Raw genomic sequence first — 25,421 nt, 5'->3', positions numbered from 1 at the left:
AGAAAGAGAAAGATGTAAGACCTCTGTCTCAGATATATGATGTCAGTTTGTCCACAGAGATTATTTCAAGTCAGGTGATGGGGACTCAGCATCTCTGAAAATTAGACTTTATATGTAGAAAGAAAAGAAGAGGCACTGTAATGCTTATAATGGAAATTATCAAAAAGTATTATCATTCACACCAACAGCTATGCATGAGCGACAAAATTCAAAATAAAGCCTTCAAACTTTCTCTTCAAATGAAGAGAAGGTATCTCTTGCTTTGGACTTGTTTTCAGATTTGCTGCATTTAAAATAGTTTGAAGATTATTTCCTATTTTCAGGGTTATTGAGGTTAGTGTAGAGTATTGTTAGTCATTTATCCATATGCAAACCCACATTTTAACTTCCCATCTCAAGATGAGAAGTTTATTTCGTCTAGTCTTCCATATTTCAAGAGTGACTAAAATTATATTGTTCAAGGTCTCAAAAAATTACCATTTATAATTCTTCCTTTCATACACAGTTAAGAATAAATCAAAAGCTGAGGCTTTTAACAGAAGGAACTGGTACGTTGCAGCTCACCAATAGTATATGTATGACTATTCTATATTAGTACAAGATTTTAGCCAATCTCAGTGTGAAGTAAATTTGGAAGCAGAGCTAGGTACATGACAAATTTATTGCTAAGTTACATTTGCTGTTGAAGGCAGTATTCAATTTTTGAAAGAAAAAATGCCTACATGTGTTTTGAGAGAATTATATGGCAAATTAACAGATGACTGAAAATCTATTCAAATCTTGTCAGGATTCTAATCACTGTAAAGATAAACAATGCAGTCATCAAATCAAAGTTACCATAAGAATCACATTAACAATATGAGACAAAGATAGTGGATCTTGTGCACAGGATTTAAAGAATGAAATTTGCTAACCTTAATGGATAAGAACACTAACCTTGAGATCTTATTAGCATGACCTATTTCATGGTCCCTGGAAGCAATAGTCAGGCCTCCAAACTTTATATGTATTAAGTGGCTTGCACAATTAATCTTTATTTCTCCAAAGTGTTCAGATCTGAGACTTACAGTTTAGTTTCTTTTATAATGGCAGGCTACTCTAGGCAGACTTATTGCCCAGCATTACAGAGGATGGTTCAGTGTTAGTATTTTATAGACATTTGGATTTTGACTAGTTAGCATTTAAACATAAACACACAGACTCATTCATCCTTCAGAATGTGTTGTAGCAAAGTAATACTAAGTAGAAAAGCAGTAACAAAGTATAGAGAGGAAAAATATTATGCTGCATAGCTTCTGTATCAGGTCTGGTCACCTGACATTGGATGATCTCTCTTTCAGCCCGGCAGGCTGCAAAATCTCATTCATCTCCTGACTTTGTACTGACTTCAGAACAGCAGATGTATTAACATCCCTTAGACTTGTGTGCCAATAATCCGATCCAGTCTTGGCAGAGAAACCAAAGCTTGAATTTGGGTTAATTTAGCATGTGTTCAGAATCACCTCTTTTAACACACCATTTAAAAACCAAAGAAGACATGCTCCAAAATAGGAAAACAATGGGATCAAAAAGAGATGACATCAAGGATGCAATTTGTCCCCTTCATGCAAACACACTGAAATAAAACTAGCTTACTTCTCGCTCATGAGAATTCACATGCTTGTTTGGCATCATCAGTAGCCATTACCATTGCTAACTCTTAGCCTCATAATTTCTTTCTTCCAGTACTTCTTAAAATAGTCTCAGTCCCTTTCATCACCAGCAAAGAACAGGGAAACAAGAATTATTTTGTTAAAAATATTTCCCTCTGCTGACCACTGGCCATTTTAAAACCTACAAAATCCACATAAAATCTTTTTGAGCAAAATATAAGCCCCTCTCAAAGTAAGTTTCCATAATACATATATTAGGCCTTAGAGAAAAAGGCCATTGTCCTTCTCAAAGACTTCGCTGATACATAGGCCTCTCTGTACAGAGGTACAGCGTCCAACTCCTGCATTGTTTCATCAGTTGAACTTTCCTTGAAAGGAATTCACACAAGATCTTGTCTTTACTTTTATTGTAGTAAAGTAGCAAGGAAAACAAGAAAGTAAAAGCTCTCCTTGGCTAAGACTATTCTATAGACTTCTCAATAGCCAGCCATTTTCCACACCATGGTCTCCAGAAAGCTCAAAAAAGCCACTGTTTAGACAAAGAAATGAAGAAACGTGCTGAGCAAAAAAACTAATCATAGCTGTATTTAGCAATCCTGAGTTGCCTTTTGGGTAACTATATGCAGACGAGGGAGTAGAAAAAGCATGAAGTAACTGAAAATCCTCAGCAGGTGTGAGGATCCTCAGCACTTAATTCCCAAATTAAGTGAACAAGCTATAAAAAACAGACTTTCTTACACTTTTGAGCCCACCTTAACATTTCTGACAACCACCCATTGCAACATCATAGCTCTTCTACACATAACATCCTCGGCCTTCATATTTCCTGTCTCACAACGTATCCACACCCCTCACCACAGAAACCCTTATCTCCTTCCCATTTCTACCATGCCACACTATATGCCACACAGTATGCCACACGCATAGTGGCTGTCCCCAGCCTAGGGGATACCTCATTCTGGTTAGCCAAAGACTGGCCAGGGGACTGCCGTCTCTCACTTTCAGGTGAACCAGAATAAATGGCTTTCAGGGCTGCGATTAGCCTTCACAGCATAGTGCATAATGGGACCTGCCAGAAGGAGGCCTAAACTCTAATTTATGAGCCTCTGCTTCACATTGCAGTGGGTAGTAACTCCTAAATTTTAGTACTGTAAGTCTAATACCTAGTGCTTTACTGCCTGCTGCTAAAACACACATATTATTATCATTTCAAGGCCAGAGCAATGGCTTGTTTCCAAAAAAGCATAATATATCCAGACACTGCAAGAGGATATGTGCTTTCTGCTAATATATCTACCTGATTAAAGAAATGCAGAGTCACATTGTTTCTTTTTCCTCCTCACATATTTCCATGTGCTACAGCATATATGAATGGACTGTCCTTGAGACAAACATGCTGCTTATCTAAAGAGGAAAGCCTGGTGTCAGGAGTTCAAGGCACTTGACATGTCATAAAATTAGCTTTCAATAAACAGAGTTATTGAAAGTCGTATTTAATGCTAGGGTTATATTTACATGTTGAAAGATTATTTTTTTCCCCACTGTAGCCAATTTAAAAATTCATATATGCTATTTTGATGGGTGTTAAATTAGATATGAATGCTGATATTTATTAATCAGCAGCACTCACCTGTAAAACTGATGTTCCTGAGAGTGGAGCACTTTAGGAACCAGATGGGATTGGATAACCTTTCTGAATCTCACCAAGAAGTTTTAAAAAATAGACAACGGGTGTAGTCTGTGGGTCCCAAATGCAGGTAGTAACCTACCTAAGGACATGCCCATCAGCCAGACCAGTTATCATCAGCCTCTGTTAGCCTCTCATCAGATAAAACCTAAGTAAGTAATGCAGTATCTTTCTTTGCTCTTACTGCCATTCTCATTTATAACTTTTTAACATCTCGGTGAGTGTACCTTTAATTCTGACTTTTAGTGTCACATTTTGCCCCATTTTGCCCTTTCAAATTCTGAGATATTTATCTCCATCTGCACGGAGTCCCTAACAGTGAGTACTAAACTTTCATCTTACCAGGCAGGTGAAGGCCATCTAACTAGACACAAAGTTTCTTTTATTGATAATCTGATTTTGACAGAAGGTCTCTTTAATTGAGAATGCAGGCTGAGATATATGATCTTCTTTTTTGTAGCCTCAGCCAACATAAGCTGATGACTGGATACCATGAGATGGACTATTGTGTAGGATACTGCTATGGTATTACTGCTGTTTGGTGCTAGAGGATGGATGATTCTATTGCACTTCTCTGTTATTCAGAGTCAGAGAGATGATCAGAGCTTAATATAAGCTACTTTTAGGAAGACTCACATTCTGATAACATGAAGAGTAAGGATCAAATTACAAAAAGTGAGGCTGACATGCATAAATAAGTCAGAGTGACCTAGATACAGTGAAATCCCTTTAATCCCACAATGCAGCAAAAGTTTAGCCCATGATTAGATTAGACTTCAGTGGGAACAATAATCAAACTGTGGCTCTGTGTTTGTTTTCCTAACAGAAATAGATCTAAGCTCAAAATTATACATAAGCAAGTAGTTAAATGCTTGCTGAATCACAGGTGCTATTTTTGTTTATTTTAAAATGAAACAATATAATGAAGCATGAAACAGAAATATAACCCTGCTGAAACTCATATTCTAATCACATTCTAACGTGTATAACCACATATTTCTTCTCTTCCAGCTTTAGCAGAACTTTACATTCTTCTTGTACCTGTGAAATATTGCATAGTCTTGCCGTGCATTCTTATCGTGGGGACAGCTACTTTTCTATGGCAGATGAAATGACCAGCAGGCACAATCTGACTCTTCACAGAATTTCCACCATAGCTGACCTAGCCAATTTGCATGCTGCAAAATCAGTATCAGCATCAGCCCATATGCATTGCTTCATATTTAGGTGCATTACGAATAAGACACAACAGGACTTTTCTTCAGTGATCTGTTTATATCCTGTGGAAGGAGATTTAAATGAAATTCTTGGAAGCACTCTAAACTCAGAATAACCATCTGAAGAAGTAAAGTCTGGACTAAAGTGGGTTAATGCATCCCAGGAAAATTAAAGCGATAAGCAATGAAGAGAAACTGAGGATAGGCTAAGCTAGAAATAGGTTAAATAAGCAACAGAGCAGAGCTATCTTTTATATAGGAATTTGAATAATACTGAGTATCTTACCATACACTAGTATCCTTGTGGTTTTCATTCATATTTTGTTAGTGCTTCTGCTTTTTGAGGCCCTCTTGAGTGATCTGGCATTTTGGTTCCATTGAAGTCAGAATAACTCTGATTGTGATTTATTATTGCAAAAAGTTTTTAGTCTGTTTCTGGTTGTCAAATGGAGAGAAAAAAATATTTCCAGTAAATTGTAAGAACTAATGAGGTAGTTTGCTGGATCATGGCTGGCTTTGGTCTCTACTGGATTCAACCGGTTGTTTTGCTAGAGTTTTGTTTTGTATGTTTATTATTGAGTGATGGGATTCTTTGGAGTCAGTAACTTTCACATGGATTAAATAAGTAATCAACAAGAGGATTTCATCCTGAGCAATTAGCAGATCTGCACTGTGGGCAGGGTATGACATTTTCCACCTACCACACCTAGATGGAGGGCTTTTTACTTGCATTCTCTCACCTACTGGAGCATGCCATTATTGTTCCTATTTTGCTGACTGTGACCAACAGCAATCTTCTGCCTCTCCAGCAGCTCCAGATAACTGTTTTGATGTATTGCTGGATGGACAGGATTTGCACTGCCCTGCAGTCCTGCTGATACAAAAATGCCTTTAAGATCCTGCCTTTCCCATCCTAATCTACATAGGAAACAGGAAAAGGAACTTAAACTCCCTGTACTCAGACAGCAATGAGACTGTTCCAGCTTGCTCCCATGCTGCAATTTCTTGCCTCTGACTTGTAAACAAGATTCAGTGTATCATGCAAGAGGAGAGTAACTGGTAAACCTTCTACCCCAATCGAAGGATACTCCATGAGCAGCTGCAAGAACTGGATGGATGTATTTTGGAGAGCATGGACCCCTTAGCACATCTAGTTCTCTATGGATTCAGCCTGATGATTTCAGGTAAGCCTTTGCTTATTTTCTGCAGTCGACATGTCCTGCTTTTCTTGCTTCTCTTGTGCAGACAAAACACAATTCCCTGCTCCTATGGCTTATCTTTGCTGATTTGCATGCTTGTGTTGGCTTCAATAAGATGACACTTATTTTTCTGATGGTCTCTTACAGTAAATGAAGGGACCAAGACTGTGGCTAAGTTATCAGGGAGAATTTAGTTACATTTAGGATCTGCTGTTAACTCTTTTTAATAGTAGAAGCCATTTATTCACAAGGTTTCTCTGCTGTCTTATTGGTATTAACTTTTCCATAAAACTGATTACTTTGAAACCATCAGTTCCCCCTGCCCCCAGCCTATTCTGAATACAGATTAAATGTTGACTTTTTCTGCACACTTCCTTGGTGAACTGGCCTGTGCAGTAGGAAACACTGGCATTTCTAGTGTTGGTATTCCATAGCTGATTTCCTGATTTTAGACAAGCCCTTTATTGTGGAATCTAGATAAAAGTCAGTGGACAAAAAGATAGAATAATGCACATTGTATGCAGTCTATTCATAGCACTTCAAATACAGCTGAAGAAAGTGTCAGTATTATCAGCATATGTCATTAGTTTGGCAAGTCAGCAGCTAGTGTCAGTCACAACAGACAGAATTGCAGAAAGGTATGCAGTTAAGATTTTATTAATGCAGATATAGTTTACAGCATTCAGAACATTAATGCTAGAAATGTTTTACTGAAGCTATCATAAGCTGAATCCTGAGGAAGCATGTTCTCTTCCCACAGGATTTTCAGTTGCTCAGCCTTTAAATATTGATTAGTACCGCCCACATTGTGATGTTCTAGACTGTTTCTTCAGGGTAACATACAGAGCAAAGTCTACATAGGAGAACTACAATTCACACAATAACCTTAGATTCTTACTCAGTCCTAAACATTTCATTGAGATACAATTAGTTTTTTCCAGTCCATCTCTAGACAAAACGTAACATGCTGTAAAACCGCAGATTGTGATGCAATGAAAAATGAACATAGCAAGAAAAGATCGAGGTCTTCCTTGCAGTGTAAATTTCTTTACAATTTCCAGATCTTCTTGATTCACAAAATTAAAAGCTAAGTGCAATTATGAAGAAATGGGTCAGATGTTTCTGATTTTTTGATTACTTTTAGCATCTAGAAAAGGCTAGAGATTAATACGGAGAGAAAAAAAATATTTAAAATCTGATGTGTCTTTTTTAAGTGTTCTTATCTAGCTACAGGCTGCATATTGTTCCCCAGTTCCTCTTTTGTGGCTTAAGCTTCTTGGTTGTTTAGCTGCATTCAACCTATCTGTAGCCTTTAGATCATGTCCAGTTAGCTTTTTCACTTTAGGGAAATATCTGGTGCTCTAAGCATAATGGATGCAGGGGAAAAGAAAGTCCAGATACTCCAGCAGTTTTTCCATATGGTCCCTGTCTCTGTACACGATAAGATATACTGAATGCCTACAGAAATCAAGTAATATTCATTAAGTCATGAGTATGGGAGAAATAAAAGCCAGCTACGCACAGACAGCTATAAACATGGATAGTGCAGACAGTCCAGTACTGAAGAACTGCCAGTCACAGCCTTTTCCACAGTGGCTGACCAGTTAGGTGTGTATTGTAGTCACACCCATCTCAATAGATCTGTCAGCTTTCCCGCTTTTGTTTAAGTGTGATATCATGTTTCCTGGGGCCAGCAGTGGAAGACAATGAGAGCCTGCTTTCGTCTAGATTCAACAGGCGGAGTTCAGGAAAGCAGTACTGACATTCCCTGAGCAGGAGTGGCATTAAAGCCAATGCAATTGGCAGACAGTGAACTGAATTAACCTTGTCCCCAGTGACAGTGGGCTTTTGAGAGTGTGCTGCTGGGTAGGCACAAAATCTGCTCCACCCTGTTCCAAAAACAGACGTTAGACTTGTCTCCTATTACAAGAAATGTCCTTTAGTTTAATTTATTTTTTTTTAATAACAGCACTCCATTGTTAGCTATAAAGATTTGACTTTGAAAGGGGTAGTGTTCAGTACATAGTATAGGCCATGCTCACCTTCACGTTATATATACAATCACTACTTACCACAGCACATGTTCAATTAAACTGACAAAAAAAAAAAAGAATTTAGCGTCAGTGAAAGACTTGAACCAAACAGCGCATCAGCATTTTTTTCTGTTGGTTCAGTCTGCTCCTGTCAAGATTTTTGTAGAATGAAAATGATCTTGGTATTTATAAAACTGTAGACTCAAACTAAGGTTGCAGCTCGATACAACCTCTGTTAAGTCTTGAGAAATGAGGTCTTCCATGCTCACCCGTTACCTTTAAGGCTGGGGCTACAACAAGGAATGACTGTCAACAATTTGCTTTTTGGCTTTTACCAATATCCTCATATGGTCTGGAAATTCACCTGCAGGCTCTTACAGTGGGCTGACACTCAGAATTGTTCATGTGTGAGCTTTATTTTAGCAAGATAGTCACCACTAGTCAGAGTTCTGTGGAAACCAGCAACAATTGAAACCAGTTTCAAGTAGATTTCATAGCCTATTTCTGGCAGGGAGCATACATTATCATATGTCTCCATTCTCAAAGCCAGACAGAATCTTCTGTGTTATAGCTTTGGACTGTTATGGTGATGTTAGATCCAATGGGTTTCTAAAAATACTGGAATTATACTTTTGGTGATTTTGCTGTTGCATCCATATATGGTTACACTAGCCTTTAAAGAAAGGATGACAGCGAAACAGTGCAGTAGAAATCAGTGATAACTATATATAATACCTGTAGATGGCTGATTTCTTTGGGATAAGGTATTATCATGAGAAAAAGATAAAATCATTTATCATTACTATTATTACTATTATGTGATTCATTTCCATGTTTATAAGGCTAAAAAATTCAATCAAAATACATTGCCAGATGCACACAAACATCATTACTATGTTGTAGGCTCTTCAAAATTACAAAGAAGTGGTACTTTTTAGTTACAGACTGGAAAGTACTAACAATTCTGTTTCAAGACTTTTTTTTTTCCTATGAAGTTTGATGTTAATATAAGTAAAACCTACTTTCTGTGGTTAACACATACTTGTGACAGTGAATATGAATGCCATTCTTCCCGTAATTCCAGGGAGTAGGACTGTGTGATTATCTTCAAATATACTGTTTCCAGATTGAAATTGCACCTGAACTTCAGACTTGGTCTATCCAATGGCTACCGCTGCCGGTTTTTGAGACTTTAACAGCTAAAGCAGCTGACAAAAATGACACTTGAACTTATGACAGCTATTTCAGAACTATTTTGACTAAACTTTATACTGGCACAGTACCCATAGGTACCCTTAGGTTTTCATACAACTACTAATCTGAATTGGAGGAGAAATTAAAAAAGGGTTTCCAGTACTCGTTCCTGAAGTGTATTTGATTTATGAGATCCAGCAATGGCATCTGCCTGCCACACTTGGACCCAAGGAGTGCTGTCCTGGTGTTTTCTTCATAAGCCTGAAGTTTACATGGAACTTAGGCTCTTCTTTAGACACAGTCTCCATCTAATCCAGAAATTACAGGCCTGCCACAGGAATCTTTGGTTGAACATCTGTGACTTGCTGAATGTTAGTAACTCTGCATAGATTCATTTGGATGATCATCATTACAGAAACAAAAGATTTCTATTTTGGGATGAAAGAGAGTTATTTTGTCTTAACTACATTTCTGGATATATATTTGCAAAGGAAAAGATTCCAGCTGTGACCTGATTAATTGCTCTCTGGCTCTGCAGCTAGCAGCCAAAAACAACAGCTTCAGCCTGTGCAGGCAGCTCTGTGCACCTAACCTAAGTGGACTTGCAAAAGTGGTTTGATTCCCCCTCATATGTTTTTTAGCCTTAGATTTTGCTTTTGGTTTGCACCTGGTTCAGCCCCTGTGAAAGGTAAAGTAGCTCTGGGGAAGCCTGTATTCCCAAAGGCTGTTCCAGAAGCTTGGAATAGTCAAAATGAAAAGGCATTACATCGGATCTGAAGAAATCAAATCTAAAAGGGCAAAATGAAATCACACTATGTCCACAAGTGTTAACATATGCTATTGTTTTAGATATATATTACATAAATATATATAATTATATATATATATATATATATATAAAAACATGTATGAGATTGTTTGGCTATTGCACTGTAACTAAGTTGGTTGGATGGATTTTGTTGTTGTTGTTGAAATTTATTTCAGGGGAAAAAATGAAGCTGAAACATTTTGCTGAGATGGTCTGATCCCCACAAAAGTATAATCTGGAAGTCTTTAGGTGGAGAACAGGGAGCAGAAGAGTCAGAGAGGTTGACTGCAGCTGAGCTTTAGTATATGGACTGCCTGCACCTTTAGTATATGGGAGATGAAGAGCTAGTCCTTCATATGGAAGTCTGCTCTCAGTCAGTCACACAGACTTGAACCTATTTGGCCCAGACTAGCTCCTAAACACATGCAAACCCTGTTCAGATTTCCAGGAAAGACTAAGAAGTTTTAAGGGGTGTGTAGTGGGTGGGAGGAAGGTGTAGGCACAGAACAATATCAAAACATATACTGCTTCTGTGAGATACTTATACTGTCCCACAGTCAGCCTGTCTAATGAAGTAGCTTGGTTAATTTCATCTTTGGCATCTAACAAGTTTGTCAGGTCAATGCAGTTCCATCTGGATTTCTGACAGCGCTGATGGTTTTCTCTTGTATTATTTTCTGGCTGTTCATCCCAGCCCTGCCACTAGTCTGGGGAGCCTTAGCCTCCTTAGTTGTAAAGTGTGCTCTGCACCAGAATCATCTGCTGAATTCCTTTACTCAGACAAGATAGTAAGCAGTGGAGAGTACATTACTATACAGACAAGAATGCAGTAGAGTATGTCAGTCTAGCAGCCAAAGCTCTCAGACACTTCCAGCCACTGTTTACCTTATACACATTCTATGCTCAGATATATTTTATGAAGGCTAATTATTTTCATAGGTTATTTTGTACACTTTAGTGCATGCACACAAACAAGATGCACACCAGTAGTTTCACAATGTAACTGACAAGGAGCATCCTTGTTATAGATGTATTCTAGCTTGCAAGAAGCTTCTGACAGTAGGAGCCACATTTGGCTACCTGCAAATTTGGCTAGATTTAGCTGAACTGCAACCCTCTTCTACTCAAGACACATTCTTCATTCTTTCTCCGTATTACCTAGCACACTGGCAGCAAGCAATTTCTGCAGACACTTTGTTTTCCTTTTTACTTTCGTATGGTCAACCAAGCCCAAGGAGAAGTCATGTGAAAACGTTTTTCTTCTTTCTATATTTTGATTACTCCTCACAAACACACATTTAGACAACCTCACTGGGAAACCCCAAACCAAGTTCCACTAATATTCCTTTTCTATCTTTTTCAGCTTAAAAGATTGCTCTGATAAATTGTGAAACAACTGAAATGTAGAGAAAACAATTTTACTCTATTTTACTAGAAGGCAGCTGCATTTTCTTCAAGACAGTTCCTCCTGATGTACTCGATGGCCATGAGAAAACATTAGCCCTAGTAGCTTTGACAGATTATTTCATTTTTAAAACTTGGGCTCTGGTCTTTCCACTACTACTAAGCAGCAGAATCATGTTCTGTCACTATTTTATTTCTTGCTAGTTTAACAATGCCCTTCCTCCCCATATAATGTGTTACTTCTAAGGGCAAGAGTCTTCAGCACTCCTCAAGTTACAGGTGGTCCCATAGCTGCTCAGCAGCATGATATGAGATCCATGTTTTGTACAGCAAAGCAATCTCCTTGATGGAGAAATGGCAAATGCAGAGAGAGACGAGACCTGTAGTTTGTTTTAGACTGCAAGCTCTGAAAGTAGTAAGATCCTTATCATTAGAGATTCCTGGGAAACCTGACAATTTTTTGTTCATTTATCAGCTATTTATCAACAATACTTCTGTTTCTCTTTTCCCCACCTGCTTCTGCTGCTGTGTGGCAGAGAATCTTTATCTCTTTGGGCAATAATAATTTCATGGCAGTATTGTCAAGCAACATGTCAGCATTGTCTTCTGGGGAGGACTGAGCCGTCAGAGGAGAGCTTGACTGACTGTGAGAAATTACTTGAACTATTGCTGTCTTTGTGTAACAGAAGGTAGGCACCAAGATTTGGGGCATGAAGAGAATATTGAGTCCATAAAATGAATATGTGATTTCAAAGCCCTCCCCAGAAAATTAATTGAACAAAAATTAACCAAGCTTCATGTCGAATAGGAAAAAAAAAAAAAGAAAAAGAAAAAAAAGAAAAGGAAATAAGGATCGCCAAATCCTGAGGTGGTCAGTATTCCACTCTCCCATCAAAAACATCCTCTAACAGCCAAAATTTTGGGTCAGTTTCTGACTGTCTTTAATACTAATTAAGGAACAGTCTATTCTTTCTCCTTTTTTTTAAGGAAGAGGAGTCAGGGGGATTGGGTCTCTGATTTGTTATTTTTTTTTGCATTGTATTGTTTCAATGCTGATTATCTTTTAAACTGATTAATTAGTTAATAAATAAATTTCAGAGTAATTTATTCAGTACTTAGCTAAGAATTAATCAAATACTACACTTTCACAACACAATTGCTGGAATGACTGCCACTTGTATTCCTAAATAGATTAATTTTACTCTTTTAATTTGGTGTGTGGATTTATAAGGAAAGATATGATCAAGGACGTTACTTGGTAACCTCTTTGGTAACTTGGTTACTTGGTACTAAACTTGTAAATACCAAAATAAGACACAATGATAAATTCTGAAGCACAGGAACTTTAGCAAGTTACGTTTGTTCTAAATCAAAACCTTATTTTTTTCAAGCAGAGGAAGTGCTTAACATTGTTTTTTAAGAGACTTGAAAGAGGAGGGATGGGTGTCTTTGCAGTTGGGGATATACATTTCCATCAATCTCAAAATAATTATTAAATCTCACAGTAAGTATCTAAAGGAAGTGTGCAACTGATTGTTTTACTCTTAAGAGGCAACACAACAACAAATCTATGCTAAGCACTGATTGTATTATCCCTGCTTATATAGTATGTATATGATTTATATTCATATTCCCAGGTAGTTACTAGCAGAAATAATTTGTGTTCCAAGCAATAAGTAATAAATACAAAAAACACCTAATTATTTCAAATTCATATCACCTTTCATTTCCATTGCTACACGTGATGAAAAAAAGAGATGGAATTTACCAGGTAAAAACTGCTGTCCTACCTCTTCTCTTATTTCCCAAAGCCTTTTTGTACTGTTTTTGCCTTTCTGACTACTGCCTCAGCTGTGGAGAGTTCAGTGCTCTGAAGTTTGGTGCAGTCCACTAACAACACAAGCATTGCTCAGCAGAAAGCACTTCCTGCTTTTTGAAGCAGAGCAAAGAATTTCCACTTATCCTGCTCTAGAAATGCACACAGAGGCAATGTCCTGTTTCTAGAAGAGATTTTTCAAATAATAGTACCTGAACATAGTGTTCTGCATTTTTTGTTTGTTTGTTTGTTTTTAAACAGTTGCTGAAAATGTTTCTTAAGACTAGGAATTTTGCCACTGACTCCTCTGGAGATGTATGTCAGGCAAAGGTGTCTGTAGACTCTCTGGTACCGGGTGTCGCCTGAACCTGCACAAGTCTCCACTAGATTATGCGCTGCTCCTATTTCCTTTCTCTTGAGTGAAATTCTCCTCTGAGGAGAAGAGTTAGTTGTAGCTGAAGTCTGGAGAAGCCTTGTCTATTTATTTGCTGTTTACTGAACAAAGTATTCAGAGATAGCTCTTCCTATGAAAACAACACAGATCTCTCACTCAAAGGACACAGGAAGGACCAGAAGAAACATGAAGATCCACTGAATATAGGGCATGTCTGGAATGAACCCTGCAGGGCAAACTGTGGGCCCCAAGCTAACTCCATTAGTGCTGTGCTTTGTGACTATGCACACTCCCTGCAAGCATAAACAAGTGAGAAAGCAAGGTCAGGGGTGGGGTATGAATCACAGGGTTTAAGCAAAGTGTGTGGAAAAGAGCTGTGCCTAGATATGTGAATGAATAAGTGACAAGAATAATAGTTTACTCAAAACAGCATGGAAATTCATGGTCGATGGTTCCCGTCTGGAATGTGCTAAATGCTCTTTCCATCTTAAAAGTATTAATCTTTCCACCCACCTTTTACTACAGGTCTTCTTTTTTTCTTTGTTATGCTCCAGGTGCAAAGAAAAGGACTTCCAGCTTACAGTCACATCAGGCAATTAAGAATAAAGCTTAAAAAATGTAAGGGAAACAAATACATCTTTAGATGTCTAATCCCATAAACTATTTCTTCGTTAATTAAGAAATAGCTAAAACTCAGCACTTTTCATTTTCAACGCACTCTTCAAATATTGCCTAGTTATTAAATTTGTGTTTGGGGTACAGTAATACTTTATTTTGATGGAGCTCACTATTTTGACTGATCACTATGGTAGAGGAGTGTTAACCATGCCACAACACTGAACAGAGCTTTCCACGTAACAGGCAACTTTGCAAAGGCCTCATGTGAGGTAGGAATTGACTTGAACATTTTCTGGGACCTAAGCAAGGGTTAACAGTGCAAATCTGGAAATATTTGGGTAGGAACTTTCAGAAATTAAAGAACAAATAATAACACTTTTCTATTCTTGTTATGAACATGCTGTATCTATTAAGCCATGGTGTTGAGCTGTCTCAAATTGAGATTGCCTCATTGCTTTACTCCTGAGCTAGCGTCTAGTGCCAATTCTGATCTAGGAAAATGATGTTTTACACTTTATGAGATACTTTCTTGCTCCATAAACTGATTTGTGTCTGGGATGTTTTCCTAGGAATTTCTCAGAGATGTTCCTCTGAGCTATTCCTGGCTGAGTTTTGCTGGAGCAACACAGCACAGAGAACATGGTGACTCTGTGCCTGTATGAATGTGGCATTTTGGTAGGGAATGAGAACACACAGGAATTGCAGATGCAGAATGATGCACACTCTTGTCCTCTGTCTGGCATGATTTCCCCACATGAATATGTACTAGAGAAACCAGGAAAGAGAAAAGACAAGATCATTCTGGTGGTGTTCAAGCCTGTACTGCCAGGCACCACCTAACAAGAGAGAGTGCAATCCTGTAGTTGAGAACTGGAAAGAGCTCCCTGTATCCATGTTGCTATATGAGTTATGGCGGGTGCAGGCAGAAAATGTTATTTAAACTTTCTGCTTTAGAGGATTCTTTTTTTCCTGTACTAGAAGGGCACAAAGCACTAGGCAACAGTGGGTGTGTGTCATAAATACTGGACAATGAATGTTGTTTGCATAGCATCTCCTATTTTCAGTATTAGCCTTCTGCAACTACTCTCTTCTCAAAATCCATTTGCACATACAGCAAATGGCTTTCCTGCTAAGGTCATTTCTTCAAGAAATGGGGCAGGAGTCAAAGGACATTTTCAAGAAAACACAGGGGATGGCTGCTTTTACAGAGACAGGCTGTTTCCTGTCTACATTTGTTGTGCTTTTCTCAGAGCTAAATCCTGTTGTCTTTAATCAGTTCTTGCAAAGTCCTCATTATCATCAAGGACAGGATTTGCTTAGATTTTGCTAGACTAAGTAGTGCAAATTCCTTTTTAGCAAGCAAGTGGATTAGTCTAACATGCTTTACCAGAAAAAAAATGCCATAGGGAATCCCTTAGTATGCAGCAGAAATACATTTTACACTTTTCTGCCTTTTTCTTTTTCATAATCATCTTTATCTAAGGACAGTAACTTCCAGAGGAGACAAAGAAAGCCTTCCCATCATTTCAGTGAGCATTAGAGTGACTTTAAAAGGCCAGTACTGCTAGATTCTGAGTTGAAGGAACTAAATGCCTTCAAGTACATGTGCTGCTAGGGTGATTTTTTTTTTTTAAAACACAGCTTAGTGCAAAACTTTCACCAGAACAATATTTTCTTTTCTTCCTGTAATATATTCCAACTGTGAAACCTTAGCTACCAAATGACCCTTGGGGAATGATTTGGTACTTATGCATAGATAGTTACTCCCTTTTAGAAACTGAAGGGCCTCTTGGTGTTTCTCCAGAAAGACATGGCTCTCTACCTATGTCGTATCCGCCTCATGCAGTTCTTTGCGCTACTCTGCAGCATCTAATATGAACAGAACACCTCTGTTTAGATAATCAGAACACCATCATGCACCAGTGTCTAGATTTTGATTCATCTTGGATAACCACCAGTGTAAATAAGCAATAGGCCTCACTTATAACTGTTTTACACCTTGATTTACGTGATTTATATCACTCCGAAGAAAGAGAAAACTATATACCAAATGCCCTGAATCTGATATGATATGATATTGCTTTGCCATGTGTTCCACAGGGATCCAAAACAACACAAAAGCTAGGCTTCAGAATTCAGACTTCTGCTACTACTTTTTATTGGCATATTAAAACGATGTTGAGATGTGGGGAAGGATAGCTATTATTTTCACTTTTAAATTTGCTTGTAAATCACAGGAACAGACAGGGCTCTGAACAGTGACATGGAGCTGCAACCCTGAATCAGCATCTATCTCCCAAAGGATGCCAGCAATTTGAGACCACAACTCTGTACTGTAACAACATGGCAGCATCTCTGTGCCCTGTGGATGCTGGGCAGAAATGTCAAAATATTTAAATTCTGATCTGCAGCACTCTGTCAGAATTAACGCCCTTTCACAACTCACCACAGATAATCACATCAAGTTTGATTCTGAGCTTCACCAAAGTTTGTAGCAATCAGGATCTTGCAATTTATGATTTTAAGAATATCTCCACTTGGCATGCAAGAGTATGGCTCACATCCTTGCTGATATAAACTGGAGCCATTTTCTTTCAGTGTTGACTACTGTTGAATTACATTTGCCTGCAACAGATGTGTCACACCTGTAGTGAGAGCAAAAATGTTCCTCAGATAAGTAATGACTTTAAAACTAGCCCCTGTAAAATGAATGCATAAATCTCACCTAATTTGTATCATGTAATTCTTTAACTTTATTCAGAGGATTCATTTTTTGTAACGTGCAGCAAGATGAATTGACTTCTCTGACCTGTAATTTTATGCAATATTTACTTCAACAGCTATTGCATCCTTTCCAGAAGCTTTCCCTTCTCTATTATGTAACTTCGAATTATCTGGGTTGGCACATCAAAGGGTGGTAACTGCAGCAGACTGGCTGGGTGTGGTAAGTGTCAGTGTGCTGTCAAGATACTGCTGTCCCCAGAGTGGTTGTTGGCATTAAATGCAGAGAAGGATCTCCTCCCTTGGCTCAAGCATTAAATACACACATGCAAGGTCTGCAGTAAGCACTATGACCCTTCGACCTCTCTGTCTAAGACTATTCCCATTTCTTCCAATCAAAGAAACATTTGCAAGTTGAATAGCACTAAATACTAAGTTGCTCTATGTACATACAAAATACATTTGAATCCAAAGCAGGAAAATAAATGTGATACATAAAAGAAATCATCTATTCTTCCTGTTTTGGCTGGAAAGAATGTTACTGTTTCCCTTCTCCTTACCCTGAACATCAGAAGTAAAGGGAAACGTCTGTTATTTGCAAAGAGCTGATTATAGGAGACCTGTGTTTCCCTTCTGCTATGTACATTTGAATCACTAAAATGTATAACAGTTTCTAAAAGAGACTGTTTTAAATAGGCTTATATCTATCATTTTCAGAGAAGTTCCACCTCCATGTATTTCTGGTGATTCTATTTATGAAAAGGATCCTTGTTGATTGATTAAAGCCTAACCTCATAAAAAAGGGGCTCTACTACTGCCACTGACTTGTTATTTTCCTTTGGAAAAGAATTTCTTTGTGCTGTGGTTCTTGCCCCTGTCTTTTAGAGCAGTGAGTGGACTAACATGTGAATGATCTTGAAATACAAATTAATCCAAATTCATAAAATAGTTGCAAAAATATTTCAAGTGTTCAAAATATTTATTACTAATTCCTATAACTAAAAAATATACCTGCTCTGTAATAATACATACATAAATGTACACTTGGTTTATGGTCTCTATGCAGGAAACCTGTTAAAGCCTTATAGAAGACATAATAAACAACACTATTAAACTGACAATCTTGTGATCAACCAACCGTGTTTATAGCAAAGCACCATGCTGTCAGATATACATATCTGTTGAACTATCCAAAGAGCACTTCTGTAGACCAAGGTTTTTCTTGGGCTCCTGTATCAGCTCTTAAAAGAAGCTTCACATGTTCAGGAGGCTTATTTCCTTTCCTGAGAATAAGAAAGCTATGAAGAACCAACCCCATCTGTTCATGACAAACAGAATATATCTTAAAGACAGCATAACAGAATAGTTTATATTTTTATTTTGCTCAAAAGCTGTGTAAGACACCAGCCAGGGAAATGCCAGGTAGAGGGTGAAAGAGCTTCTCTGGTGATTTGAATAACCACGTACTCAAACTTTTCAGAAAATTTTTTCACTTGCTGGTTTTCTTTCCAGGCAAAGTGGAAGCAGCCCTGGATCTGATACTGATCAATTCATTCCCTCTGGTGGGCAACTCGGAAACATCACTTATCTGTATCGCTTCCAAATGGCGTTCCCGTGAGTCTATCACAATAGATCGAGACCAGGAGGATGTGACAAACCAGCACCGAGAGCCCCTGGAAGTTAATGAAGATTCAAGGAGACCAACAGCCAAAACAGTGGTGTGGAAAAGGGAACAGGCCAGTGAAACTATTGGAGCATACTACTGTGAAGGGAAACTCAAGGATGAGGTGACAAGGATACATACTATGAAGATGCCGCTGGGAGGTACTGTGTAGTGGTCAGACCTGAACTGTGTATGTCACTCCTTGCGGTCTGGAAGCTATCCTTGGTTAGGAGAAGTGGGTGCAAAAGTGGCTTCAAAGTGGGCAAGGCAGTTCAAAATCAATAAAAACAGATCTGACTCAAGTCAATGTTTTTTTCCAAAGTACAGAGACAACTGGTTGATACTAGTAACTAGTCATTTCCTTACGGAAGTTAGCCAGACATCTGCAGGTATTCTGCTTGTATCTGGCTATTGCCAAGAACACAAAGACAGGTGGTAGATAAGGTAAGCACAACTGTTCTGGCCTCACTGATGTCATGAAATAATACATACGGTAACTCCTCCACCGGATCTAAACATGATTGCTTTTCAAATCTTGACAGGCCTGTGAGGCAGGTAGCTAAACAATGAACCTGTGCCTCAAAATAACTGAGAAGTCGCAGGCTTATTGAAGCTACAGATTGGCAACACTGGATCTGCACAGTACCTGTCAGCAAGAGAAAAAAATCCAGCACAGCACTTCAAAGAAATTCCCAAAAATCTTCTGTGAATCTAAGAAGCTTATCCATACTGATCCATTACAGATCTCACTATAGATTATTTTATTGATTTTTGGTTGTAAGGCTATTTCCTATGTAGGAAAACAAAACCATCAGGGAGATAGTAAGATCAGGAGGTGGGATTTCCATATTAGACGTTATCAGACTTCCCGGCTGAGTTCCAAAGCAAAGAGATCACTGAAAACTCCAGAGAAGTGCAAGAAATTTGGGGTATTTTTTGTGCAACAAGTCAAGTTTTCCAAACTTCAACTAATCTTTAGCAGAATCTACTATAGTACTGATGTTTTACACCATGGCAACTAGTCCATGAGGACACTTTTTACTGTCTCCCTATCTGTCTTATTAAGCCTTTAGTATGAAAAACTATTATTCTTGGTATCTCCTAAAATCATGCAGAAAGCTTAGAGAAAGAGGCTTTCTTTGCTCTGAGCCATGGCTACTGTCCATTTGTTTCCTTTAATAAGGAAATGTTACAAGCAATATGGACAGGACAAAAGGATTTTTCTTTGGCTTGTGGTTTCTCTGACCAAATATGGTCTTTGGAGGGTTGGGCCAGACACCAAGAGGGCTCTGTGTATGCATTTCATCCTCAGGATTGACAGCTCGATTGTTTCAAGAGGGGCTGCAATGGGCAGGAGGAGGACCACTCACATAACAGGCCATTGAAAGCTGCAGAGGAAGCAATGACACCTTCAATTTGACCCTGCCTCTGGCATGGTGCCAATGAGCTGAGCACATCGCTGGGTCTCATATAAAGCAATCCCCATGGGTGGAAGATGATCTTCTGAATCAATCGTGGCTTTTTTTGTGGTCCGTATGTGTGGCCTTAAAGCAGAGTATTTAAAGTAATCAAACTTCCTATATGGCAAAATTGTCATAACCAGAAACAACATAATATTCATGCCAGCAGTAGGTAGGTTTGTATGAGTCATTTCTGGGTCCTGAATCTGTTTCTCAGCCTTTCTTTGAAAAAGCTTTGGATGACATAATTTGAGCTAGCAACTCATCAGTGAATGTGCATAAGCTAATTGTGCTGGATGGGTGAGAAAGAGGCATGACAGAAATTCTCAAAGCTATTAAAGTCCTCAGAAAGAGGAAGAAGAGGTCAGTGAAGGACTGTGAGGTTTGGCAAACCAACACAGTTGGAAAACAGGCCTTTCTCATCTTTACTGTTGTAGTCTGAACAATTTTTAAAGGCAGAGTGTGTTTTTCAAAACAAAAAATTGAGCAAGATTTGAAATGTGCAGTTTCCCATTTAAGACAAAAGAGACACAGGAAGGAGCAGCACTTCTGAAATTCTAGCCACAGTTTTATGCCCTCAGGCCACTGAAAGTAGCTACTACTGAGCTGCTGAATTACTCAAAAGCATCAAGCATTCAGGTAGCCTCACTGGCTTTAGTGGGATTTGTCATCTGCCTAATTCTGTACTGATTATCAGATATGCAGATAAAACGAAGATTTTTTTCTCATATAACATGGAAAGATAAGTGATGCATTTCCTGTTTGACTCTACACATGTACCATTCTGAAAGTAAAGTGCCCACTATCCCACATCTGTTATATTTTAGCGTTGTGATTAGGCATATAATATTCATACAGGCAGTAAGACAGAACAGACTATGCTTTTTATATATATAGGGAGTAATGACTATACTGTATAAAGCACACATATCTAGAATAGAATACTACATAGCCTATTCTGCATCTAGCTAAATCTAATTTATTCAATTTTTCTACAAAATAGATGTATATTTTCACATATACATATATGAATTTCCGTTACAGAACCTCTCTACAGCCAGCAAAGGGACAATAATGGAAACAGTAATGAAACAGTTTTGGCACTTGCCCTGTAACTCAGTTCATTGTGTGTCTATAAGGAATTGTCACACTCAAGATGTGAAAATATGAAATATAAGTTGCTATCTAAAAATATTTTGGAACTGAGCACACTAGGGAGTGTGGGTTCTTTTCCATTGCAACAATACTGTGAAGAAAAAGTCTTGTGGATAAATTAAATAACATATAAAGAAAATAGAATGGGAAGACAAGAGTTATTATCTCAATAAAAAACATTAATAGTACCTCATTAAATCTAGACCAAAAAACACTGCAAGGAAAACACTTAGGATCATCTGTAATTAAGAACTGATTTTTGGGAAAGCTGTTCAGTTTTCATTTCCTTAAATAGACCATGATTTCTGCCATGAATTTATTATTCATAAATAACTATCAACTCAAGTGTTGATGGTAAGCTGGGATTGTTCTCAGTTTTTGTTTGCTTGTTTCCAATAAGAGCTTATTTCATTATTTCATATGAGAATTCTCTATTTGTCGAGGATATAAGTCAGATATCGGTGCCTAGATAATGTGGCAGGTGGTCAGCAGACCTCCAGTATTCAGCATCATGCAGGAACAGTCTTGCTGAAACCAACTGGATAGCACTTAAAAATAAAAGTGTGAAACCACATACCAGAGGCTCAGAACATAAACACTAGAACAGCACAGAGGATGGAAATTCCAGTTTGCAAAGAATTTTGAGTTTTCAATAGTTGTCTTATTTCCAATTAGAAATGAAACCTTAAAATGTCAACATTCTCCAAGAAAGAAAATACTGGTAGAAAGGTTGGTTTGGATTGATTGAAATGTTTTGATTTTTTTGCTCAAATTTTCAATATTTAATATTACATCACAAAAACATTTTGATATTTAACTAAAATGGTATTCAAAACAGAACTAAAATGGTATTCAAAACAGAAATATTAAAATGTTTTTCCTCCCATATTGTACAATTTAGTTTGTAATTTTTTACCTGTTTTCTGATCCTATTTCTACAAATTTTTTCCAAACTAAATTTCAACCACAGATCCCCAAATTTGCTTTCTGTAAGCACTAGTATGAACCAAAGTACACATTTTTGCTGATTTTCTGAAAATGAACCAAAAAATGAGGCATGACTATAGATAAATGAAAAAAAATTATGATTAAATTATGCCACAATTCATACTAGTTTGTATATGTGTTCCTTAAACAAAATATCCCCTGCAAAATAAATGTGACTTCCGTAAAAATGGAGCCTGAGCAAATGCAGAGCCAGCTAGGATCATGGACTTCTGAAAGATTTGTTCCAGCTGAGGTTCAGGTGGGACTTTCTGTCTGAAAGGTCTCACTCATCTTGCTGGGGAGGAAGGTGGCAGCAGTGTGTGGGGGTTTTTGGGACCTGAACAAAAACAAGATTCAGGAGGGACTCACCCAAGAGGAACTTGTGTAGGAGGAACTTTGAGGCTCAGCACCCTCAAAAATGGAAAAGAGAAAGGATTTGGTACAAAGCAATGCTCCACTTCGCTGGGTGATCTAAAAGAAAAAGTATAAAGACGTAAGAAGGGTGCTCTCTCAGATAAGTTGGAGAATAAACATTAGCTAGTTTTGGAAGAGGTGTTTTGTTTTTTTTTTTTGTTTTTTTTTTTTTTTTGGTCACACTGCTTATCAGTTATAATATGGCACAAAAACTCAGAGCTAAAACTGGTCAGAATGCCCTGAAACGTGTTCTCTCTCTCTCTCTCTCTCTCTCTCTCACTCTCTCAAAAAAAGAAAAAAACCCCCATACCTTCACAACTTTGCCTTGCATTTTTCCAGTTAAATGAAAGGAAGTCTCCTTAACTTCCTTTAACTCGTTTTAAAGTGATGTGTTGCAATTAAAATTACCATTTCATTGACTCCAAAACAGTACTGTTTTTTGAGATTTTTTTTCCCCCCCTTCCCTGGTTGTTTTCTGATTCTTTTTTCACTGGTAATGATAGGGAAAATGCAAAAATTTTATAAAAATCCCTCCATCTACTACTTTCTTTTTTAAAAAACAAGAACTAGAAATAAATGCATAAAAGTACTTTTCTATTTGAGCAGTAAAATTAATTTGAATTTTCCACTTGGAAAACTAAAAATGCCACTGATGCAGGCAGTTCCTCCTAGAATATTTTTATTTTAATTAAGCCACATTTTTAAACAAGAGCATTTTTTGGTAAAAATAACACTGGCTGTAAATATAGTTTGCTCTTTTCTTCTCAGTGCACACTAATGCTCTCTGTATTTATAGAAGGTATGGTGAATGAACACAAGCACAGGTCTACTCTATCTCAACTGCATCCCCTGCTGAGAGTACCTGACTGTGGTCTCCTGAATTGTCTTGACTGTTCCACATCATAAAGCTGATGCAGAAAAGAACTGAGTCACTTAGGCTACTTGTCTGCCAATGACAACTTGTTCTCTGCTATAAATTTGCCAGTACTTAATCCAGCCTGCTTTAAAAAATTTATTAAGGGATGAAGAAATTTGGGAAAGTATCTCACAGTCAGTTGGAGCTCCCAGTTGGGAAGTGTTTCCAATTACTCAGCCAAATTTCTCTTAATTTTATGCCCCAGGTTCTAGCTACACTCTGTTGTTCCAGGGCATAGGTGACTCTTCCATCCCTGCCAAAACATAAGTTTGAGGTTGCTGGTGCCAAAAGAGTCAATGCATGCTATAAGGAAATTTAAACATCAAAAGCTATGAAGGAAGGCATGCTGTAAACTTTCAGCTTTTGGGACAGGGATCACACAGAGACAAGAACTGTTGTTACTGATCCCATACTTCTCTTTCTTGGTTTGATTTCAGCTTCATTCCACCCAGTGGCCTTAACTGTTACAGCGAATAAGGGAGAGCATGTGAATATTTCCTTCATCAGAATGGCAGCAAAAGAGGAAGATGCAGTGATCTACAAAAATGGTAATTAATCTCTCCTTCTGTCTTGTCTATTCTCCTTTTCCAGCTGTCATTTTCTCAGCCAAGTGGCCATAAAACTGCATTAAAATCACTGCTGATGATGTCCATACTGTGAAAATGGAGGAGACATAATTTCTTATGCATTTAATGCTCCTTAATGGAGCCATTTGTCATAACCAAGTGTTGAGCTAATCTATTTATTTGTTCTTCCTCCAGAATGACAAATCCTTACTTTGTGCCTTGATTTTATTTCTCATTCTTTCTTTTCATTTCCTTCCCTAGCCCCTCATATCTTTTGCTAGCACATCTTTTTGCTATGCTGTTCAAAAGCACCTTTACGGCATCTTCCTTTGTGTTTTCTACTGCTTTTCAGGTGCATACCTTTCATGCCTCATATGGCTTTTAGATGCCATTTAAATTTTGTGATGCCCTTCAGGGTAAAGAATTAAGCATTAGTAATCTGCTATTAAAAAGGCAAAACTGTTAAGAAAATTTAAACCTTATTTCATTCAACTATAAAAATTAAGCTGTAAAAATTCAAGACATCAACTTTTCTATTTAACATAACTTCACATGCAAATCATGGTCAACTGTCTGTTGCTACTGCTCAACACTCGGAAATAAGTACAGCTTACTATCTAGCTCCTACAGAAGTGTAGCAAAATATTGGTTAGTTAAATTCACAGTGCATTCATATTTAATCAGGATGTTAAACCCCAACACATTTCAGCTGCGGGAAGTATGTGCAACATACCAGTTCATCTTTGTGTCCTAATAGTCTGTCTTAGAGTGAGTTGCCAGGAAACAGGCTGGGGCTGAACAGAGCAGGATGCGATAAACAGGTGTCAGTACACTGCAGAACAGTGTAAGCTGTGGCCTAGTCCTAGGCTCAGTTTCTGAATAACTGGAGCATTTCTCTACAGGCTGGAGGAGAAAAATAACCACCAAGTGTCTTTTAGAATGGCGATATGCAAGGCAGAGTTTCTTAAGGATCTGTTTTTTCACTCTACGGAGATTCCGCTAAGACAGTGCACAGTGGAGAAGGTTTGCTGTTACTTGTTCTTTCAGGGTCCCAGAAGAAATTTTGTGACCTCCTGTCAGTATTTTCCCATACAAGAACAAGCTGATGCATTGCAGCAGTAGTGTTCACATCCTGGTCCTGCTTTAATTGGGATTCCAGCTGGCAAAGAGCTCCAAATTAACCATGATTCTGGACAGTAGGTCAAGTCCTCTACCTGAGACTACAGCTGAAATATCTTCTCTGAGAATTCCTGATACAGTACTTGGCAGGGATAAGAAAAAAACACGTCCTGAAATATTTAACTGCTGCTCTCTTTTACTTCATTGTCTTGTTCTTAAAGTGTCAGCTTCTCCTTGCAGACTCTCAAAAAGGCTGTCTAGTAAACAAAACTATTCTGCTAAACAAGGTTGCTTTAAGCTATAGGCATAACATGCTATCTTAGACAATGTGTCACAAAAACTGAACCTGAACCTCATTAGCAGACTTTGAGCGTAAGATGCTAGGCTTTCTAATACTT

General features: G+C 38.0%; 1 protein-coding gene and 1 long non-coding RNA gene across 2 annotated transcripts in view; one reads left to right on the top strand and one right to left on the bottom strand.

Moving 5' to 3' along the window:
• Positions 1-4,315: 4,315 nt before the first annotated feature.
• LOC135324626 (uncharacterized) lies at positions 4,316-16,571 on the bottom strand. Its single transcript, XR_010385935.1, has 3 exons — positions 16,469-16,571; positions 13,918-14,012; positions 4,316-4,619 (listed from the first exon to the last, which is right to left on the bottom strand). It is a non-coding gene; the product is annotated as an uncharacterized LOC135324626 (long non-coding RNA).
• TEK (TEK receptor tyrosine kinase) overlaps positions 5,437-25,421 on the top strand; it is a 41,655-nt gene continuing 21,670 nt past the window's right edge. Inside the window, exons 1-3 of the mRNA XM_026115799.2 lie at positions 5,437-5,740; positions 18,256-18,567; positions 23,776-23,886. Coding sequence (XP_025971584.1) covers positions 5,689-5,740; positions 18,256-18,567; positions 23,776-23,886 — 475 coding nt within the window. The 5' untranslated portion in view covers positions 5,437-5,688. The remainder of the gene's footprint in view (positions 5,741-18,255; positions 18,568-23,775; positions 23,887-25,421) is intronic.

Source organism: Dromaius novaehollandiae, chromosome Z, assembly GCF_036370855.1.
Source record: "Dromaius novaehollandiae isolate bDroNov1 chromosome Z, bDroNov1.hap1, whole genome shotgun sequence".
Classification (NCBI taxonomy): Eukaryota; Metazoa; Chordata; class Aves; order Casuariiformes; family Dromaiidae; genus Dromaius; species Dromaius novaehollandiae.
The sequence above is the reverse complement of the archived record's forward strand: the minus strand, read 5'-3'. Positions and strand labels throughout refer to the sequence as shown.